Genomic DNA, 7,500 nt, shown 5'->3' on the forward strand with positions numbered 1-7,500 from the left:
CGGAATGAGCAGTGTTCACATAGCATGGACATTTATTCCGCCAGTCATTCAGTGGACTGGAGGGGAAGAAATGTGGATGTAGCCAACAAGGTCGTCATAGCACGACTGAAGGCAGGCTATAATCTATTTCTTTCTTTTCACAAGAGTGTATACTAGGTCATGTGTGAAGGATTGAGTGCATGATGAGGTTTTTTTCTCTTTACAAGAACGTAAGCGGGTTGGTCAGTGCTTGGTACAACTTCCTCTTGTTCCGTGGACGGCAGGTCGAGTGGAGAGCCTTCAAGTGGTCCTGTTACATGGTGGTGCAGGAACGACAGACCTGGATGAGTGCACAGAGAGTGTGCAGCGCCAAGGGGGGGACTCTGGTCCGCATCAATGATAGGTGGGTGATGTTGCTAGGTTGCATCAATGATAGGTGGGTGATGTTGCTGGGTTGCATCAATGATAGGTGGGTGATGTTGCTGGGTTGCATCAGTGATAGGTGGGTGATGTTGCTGGGTTGCATCAATGATAGGTGGGTGATGTTGCTGGGTTGCATCAATGATAGGTGGGTGATGTTCCTAGGTTGCATCAATGATAGGTGGGTGATGTTGCTGGATTGCATCAATGATATGTGGGTGATGTTGCTAGGTTACATCAATGATAGGTGGGTGATGTTGCTGGGTTGCATCAATGATAGGTGGGTGATGTTACTAGGTTGCATCAATGATAGGTGGGTGATGTTGCTGGGTTGCATCAATGATAGGTGGGTGATGTTGCTGGGTTGCATCAATGATAGGTGGGTGATGTTGCTGAGTTGCATCAATGATAGGTGGGTGATGTTGCTGGGTTTTTAAGCAGAAGTCTGTAGTTTTGGGAACGAACTAAGATTTGTCGTATATTTTGTTAGTGAATGGAACGTGTTCTGTTCTTCAAACTACTCGCCTTTATCTGTTTTGTGTATCAGTGTCACTGCACACTATATGAATGTGCAGTGTGTGTGTGTGTGTGTCTGTGTCTCTGTGTGTTCCTGTGCATAATCTCCTCACTTTTTCTTGCTCTCTTCCTGCGTGCATTTGTGTATTTTTCTATTGGAGATGTGAACTTGTTTTACGTGTCAGTGTGACAAGCTTCATGCCGTCATGGCTTGCTTCACGTGCACTGTGATGATGCTCCCTGCACACAGAACCTACACCTTTCGTCCACTGTCTCAGCTCAAGACACTTTTTTTTTTCTCTCTTCCACCTTTTTTTCCAGGTACGAGCAGGCGTTTGTGTCCAGTTTGGTTGGGTCGAGGTCCGGGTATGTGTGGACAGACGTGTCCGACACACACAGTCCGTCAACCTTCGCCTTCTCTGACCGCTCACCTGTCACCTTCACCGTGTGGGGGACCCAGCCAGCCAGGTCAGTGCTCTCCCTTGCTCACTTCTCACCTGCCATTTTTTTTTTAACAAACTCTCCAACAAAATTTCATTTCATCCAAAAAAAAAAAAAAAGAATAGAATAGAATATGTCTTTATTACCAAGTGTACCGAGGTCACAAGGAATATTGTGGGGGGGGGGGGGGGGAATAGTGCATAACAAGGTACGAACATAAATCGAAAATCATACACAAACACAGATGCAGTAGAAAATAGGATGCATTCAAGTGCATATCAAAATAAAACTTGTGCATACTCACACATACACGCACTGCACACACGCACATGCACACACACACACACACACACACACACATACACACACACACATACATACATACATATATATATATATATATATGTGTGTGTGTGTGTGCGTGTGTGTGTGTGTGTGTTCTTAAATGTGTGTCTTTGTCTCATGTGTGACGTCTTCTCGTCGGTCCCTTCACATCTGCATCTGGTGTGGGGCGCTCCAAGATGGGGCCATGAAAGGGCCATAAGACAATTCTTGGTGTTGTTCACTTCCGGTCGGACGTGTGAGAATTGTGCTCTTGTTTGGTGTGTAAATTACAACTGTTCTAGCGCACAGATTTCGGAAAACTTCGACACAGATGCTGATGGACGGTGTGAATGTAAAAGTGTTTTCCGTTGTGTCAAAAGGTTGGTAGATTGACCACAATTACTGTTTTTATTAATTACTATTGTTGAATAAGGGAACAGAATACCAACACCACTCAAGTCGGTCAACAGATGTTCATTTCGTTCTGTGTCTGCTGCACGAGTTTTTCGTGGGCACGTTTGCAGTACGACAGCACCGCATGTTGCTGAACTCCTCACGTGAGCGTGCTTAAACACCTCTGTTATTGCGGTGCACGTGCACTTAGTGAAACAAGCGTCATTGAACACAGGCGCCTGCAGACGTTAAATTCTTTTTATGTACAAAAAGTTAAACTAACAAAAACTCACGAGTTTTATCAGCATTTTGAGCATTTTAATATATTTTCCCCTGTGCCCTGTGAAAAACGCCCCCCCCGCCCCCCCCCCACCCCACCCCCCCTCAGCCCAACACGCTCATCAGTATGGAGAGCAGAGGAATTGAGACTGTTGTGGATGTGTTCTGTCGCTCTGCAGCCCACCACCAGGCTGATGACCCAGCACGATACAGGCCATTAAGGGCATCAGAAACATCAAATAAGATTGATGGTCAAGCTGCTCCATCACACTTACTGGACTCCGGGCACACTCAAATGGGCAACGTCATCGCCATCAATGGTCGGCATCAAGACACCAGAATGACTGTGGGCCTGTTTAATACACAGTCCGTCGGCTCATCGTCTAAGCGGACACAGATTGTGGACTTCATCAAGGATGAGAATATGGATGTTTTATTTTAACAGAGACGTGGCTGAAAACTAGTGGCGATGAAAGCAAATGTGCTGACTTAGTTCCGCCAGGCTACAAGCTGAGGACCTTCCCTCGTGCAGCACGGGGTGGGGGACTTGCTGTCCTCTACCGCGACCATCTCCCCGTCACCGTCACCTCCACCTTCCCCTTCACTCTCACTTCCTGTGACCTGATTCAGTTCACACTGACAGCACCCCAACATGTCCACTTCTGTCTGTACAGACCACCGCCAAGCAAGCAGAACAATCTTCTGAACTCTACATTTCTGACAGGGCTACCAGACCTGCTCGAATACTGCAACCTCCTATGTGGGACGTCAGTGGTGGTCAGCGACTTCAATGTGCACTATGACGTGGCCGCCGATCCACTTACCTCCAAGGTGCTGGACATTCTGTCGAGGTTCGACTTCACACAGGGTGTGCAGGAGGCAACCTACTACAGAAGCGGCCACATCCTCGACTGGGTCCTGCACCGAGAGGCTGATCAGCTCGTTCATTCTTGCCGGGTCAGCCACATGGTCTCCTGGCCATGCCGCTGTTCTCTGCAGGTTTAAAGTGTCCTGCCCCAAGAGGCAGCCTGTCTACCGCACAGTGTGGGACATCAAGGCCATCGACAGGGACTCCTTCAAGGCTGACATCCAGGACATGCTGGATGACCTTGGACCCGACCTCTCCGCCCAACAGCTGGATGATGGCCTGCGCTGACTGCTAGACAGACATGCTCCAGCTACAGAGAAGCGTGTGCCTTCAGACCACATGTCCCCGTGGTACACAGCTGTCAGCGACATCCTGCGTGACGCCAAGAAAGAGCGCCGTCGCGGTCTGAAAGTGGTCTGACAGTGGACAGTCAGATCTTTTTAACAGCAAAACAGTTAGTCACTGATATTGTTCAGAATGCCAAAGAACAGTTCTGGAGCTCAAAGATCAAAGCCAGTACATCTGTCAAAAACTTATTCTTAACCAGCGACCGTCTCCTTGGCAGGAGCAGAGACTTCATCCTGCCAACTGACATTCCTCATGACGACCTCTCTGATGCTTCCGCTGATTTCTTCACCACCAAGATAAAGACAATAATCTATTAGAGATGAGCTCGAAACATTTAGCCAGTCCGTACCTATTTTTAGACTGACACTGATTGACAGATGCCAACACCTGGCAGCTGGCATGAACATGATGAAAGTCACATTGCACAGCTCTGATATTGGATTTTTTTACATGCTATTTTGAATTTGACAATACTCGCATAATATGCGTTCGAACTTTTAGATATTTTGCAGACTTGTTGATGATACCCGAAGGTTACTGTTTGAAAATTTTCAATGAATTCGGTTTCTCTGTCACTGAGAAAATACTTGTCAAAAATGGTTCACTTTTGGGGGGACACCCGAAAAACCTTCAGCGTACGTCGCAAAATACAAGAGAACAGCACGGTGGTCGAGCCTTTTCATCAACTGCTGTTCAAATCTGGAACTCTTTGCCTCACCACTTCCATCACAGACCCTCTCTGCCTTCCTTTAAATCTAAGCTCAAGACTTTCCTCTTCCAGCAGCGTTTCCTCTAGAACCTCTCTCATACATGAAAGTAGTTAGTTGATTGTGTAGGTACATATGTAACGCTGTGTTGTGTGTGCGTCGAATGTATGTTTGTGTGGATGTATGTATGTTTTGTACGTTCGAAATTATATGCGCATATATATGTTTATTGTGCATGATTGTGAGATGAGGACTGAGAGTTTCCCCAACTCACCAGACGATTGATGTGGGGGCGGGGTGTGTGTGTGTGTTGCAGCCTCCAACAAGGGCTGTATCGGGGTGTGTGTGTGTGTTGCAGCCTCCAACAAGGGCTGTATCGGGGGGGGGGGGGGGGGGAGGGTGTTGCAGCCTCCAACAAGGGCTATAGCGGGGGGGGGGGGGGAGGGTGTTGCAGCCTACAACAAGGGCTGTATCGGGGGGTGTGTGTGTTGCAGCCTCCAACAAGGGCTGTATCGGGGTGTGGGTGTGTGTTGCAGCCTCCAACAAGGGCTGTATCGGGGTGTGTGTGTTGCAGCCTCCAACAAGAGCTGTATCGGGGTGTGTGTGTGTGTTGCAGCCTCCAACAAGGGCTGTATCGGGGTGTGTGTGTTGCAGCCTCCAACAAGGGCTGTATCGGGGGGGGGGGGGGGTGTTGCAGCCTCCAACAAGGGCTGTATCGGGGGGGGGGGGGTGTTGCAGCCTCCAACAAGGGCTGTATCGGGGTGTGTGTGTGTTGCAGCCTCCAGCAAGGGCTGTATCGGGGTGTGTGTGTGTGTTGCAGCCTCCAACAAGGGCTGTATCGGGGGGGGGGGGGGGGGGGGTTGCAGCCTCCAACAAGGGCTGTATCGGGGGGGGGGGGGGTGTTGCAGCCTCCAACAAGGGCTGTATCGGGGGGGGGGGGTGTGTTGCAGCCTCCAACAAGGGCTGTATCGGGGTGTGTGTGTTGCAGCCTCCAACAAGGGCTGTATCAGGGGGGGGGGATGGGGGGGGGTTGCAGCCTCCAACAAGGGCTGTATCGGGGTGTGTATGTGTGTTGCAGCCTCCAACAAGGGCTGTATCGGGGTGGGTGTGTGTGTTGCAGCCTCCAACAAGGGCTGTATCGGGGTGTGTGTGTGTGTTGCAGCCTCCAACAAGGGCTGTATCGGGGTGGGTGTGTGTGTTGCAGCCTCCAACAAGGGCTGTATCGGGGTGGGTGGAGGACGGGTGGCGGGCCTGTGGTACACCCTGCCCTGTGCCTCCCTGTACCCGGCCCTCTGTGAGAAAGCTCGTGGCGGCGTGACCCCGCCCCCGACCCAGCCCCTCGTGCCCCCGGGTGCCCGCTGCCCCCCGCAGTGGTTCCCCAGCCGCTATTCCTGTTTCCAGGTGAGTGTGGTGGTGGGGGCTCCAGGACAACACCCCCCAACCCCCAACCCCCCGCCCATAACCCCCCTCCTCCCAATAGTATCAGTATCAGTAGCTCAGGGAGGCGTCACTGCGTTCGGTCAAATCCATATACGCTCCACCACATCTGCCAATAAGAAGAAGAATGAAAAAATAAAATGAAATAATTTTTTTAAATAAAAAGATATTTAAAAGAATTTTTTTTAAAGTAAATAAATAAACAAATAAAAAGAATTACAATAATAACAGTAAATGAAAATGAAGTAAAAAAAAAAAGACAATAATGATGATAAATAAGCAAATAAATGTAAAACATTCAGACACACATTCACACATACACATGCATAACAGATATGCAATAAACATGTAGTTTCACAGATATGAAAGTACAAACAAATACACATAAACGTACACGAGCCCCAGCACACACACACACACACACACACACACACACACACACACACACACACACTACCCTCCCAACAAGACAACTACACTGAATCAAGACCCCAGCCCTCCACAACCTGCCCTCAAAGCTGTTTGCCTGTCAGTCATTACACTAGGGGAGCTGACGGTGTCATACATAGTGGCTGCATTGGTGTGTGGTGATAATTATGATAATGAAAATGATGATGACGACCACTTCGATGGTGATGATGATGATGACAACAATAATTTGATTATGATGACGACGACAACAATGATGACTTGATGTTGATGATGATGGTGATGGTTATTGTGGTAGTGATGATGATGACAATGATGATTTGATAATAATGATAATGATGATGGTGATGATGATGATTATGATGGCGACGACGACAACAATGATGATGATGATGATGTTGGGTGTTCCACTGGGCGCAAGAGTCACGTGTTGTGTTTCCAGGCAGGAATGCCACACAAAGTTGGGTTGGTTCAAGGTGAGGGCGTGGCTTGGGTTGGATTACTAATGCAGGTGCATGGCAGCCTCAGGTGCGAGTCACTCCTGTTTACAGGTGTATGGTTGTCACAGGCTGTTGTGAAACTGACACTGATTATGGGGGACAAGCTGGCGATTTGAAGATGGTGACCTTGATGGTCGTTAACATTTTATGCGTATGCCCTTTGGAACGGTTGGCAGATAAAACTTAATTGTGATAAAGAGAAGGCAAGACAAGGCAAGTCAAGAACTTCATTTCACGTTCCTTCTGGGGGCATTGAAACAATACACACATGCATCTTTTACAAACACACACCATATAAATAGAAGTGATGTCAAAAACAAACTAAAAAGCTAACAAGCGAATTCAAATTAATAAGTCGATCTTCCTTATTAACTAAATGATACCCGATGCAACAATACAAATCAGCATTAGAACATGTAAAGCTTCATAGTACTTGACCATTTTTCCCGAACAATAGACGAAGTTCTATCGAAGAGAAATAATTATGCAAGAGACAAAGGATTTAAATTTTAACAGTACTCTTTTGTTGTTATTGCTTTTCTTCAGAAAACTGAAACAGAATGATATGGGGTTTGGGCGGGTTCTAAAGAAAGTTGTCAAACATTTTTGTTTGGTGTTGTCAAAACAGGGACACAGAAACAATGAAAGTCGTCAGCAGTGTCGTTAGTGGAACATTTTTCACGGATTCTTTCATTTCTGGATAATTTTCAAAACGCTGTTTATTAACAGGCAGTGCATGTTTGGTTTGCTCAAAACTTTACTAATTCAATCACATAATTATTTGCTAACACTGTAAAATAAGCATCTTGACCAAATTGGGTTTAAACATAATGTAATTAACATACATGGTATCGTTATC

At 47.4% G+C, this 7,500-nt stretch overlaps 1 protein-coding gene across 1 annotated transcript in view; it reads left to right on the forward strand.

Moving 5' to 3' along the window:
• The window catches only part of LOC143298664 (uncharacterized), a 103,458-nt gene that overhangs the window by 67,557 nt on the left and 28,401 nt on the right, over positions 1–7,500 (forward strand). The window contains exons 36-45 of the mRNA XM_076611547.1: positions 264–382; positions 1,237–1,383; positions 1,983–2,032; positions 2,205–2,237; positions 2,532–2,672; positions 2,798–3,321; positions 3,374–3,497; positions 3,579–3,623; positions 5,480–5,676; positions 6,584–6,634. Coding sequence (XP_076467662.1) covers positions 264–382; positions 1,237–1,383; positions 1,983–2,032; positions 2,205–2,237; positions 2,532–2,672; positions 2,798–3,321; positions 3,374–3,497; positions 3,579–3,623; positions 5,480–5,676; positions 6,584–6,634 — 1,431 coding nt within the window. The remainder of the gene's footprint in view (positions 1–263; positions 383–1,236; positions 1,384–1,982; positions 2,033–2,204; positions 2,238–2,531; positions 2,673–2,797; positions 3,322–3,373; positions 3,498–3,578; positions 3,624–5,479; positions 5,677–6,583; positions 6,635–7,500) is intronic.

The sequence above is a fragment of the Babylonia areolata genome, chromosome 24, assembly GCF_041734735.1.
Source record: "Babylonia areolata isolate BAREFJ2019XMU chromosome 24, ASM4173473v1, whole genome shotgun sequence".
Taxonomy (NCBI): Eukaryota; Metazoa; Mollusca; class Gastropoda; order Neogastropoda; family Buccinidae; genus Babylonia; species Babylonia areolata.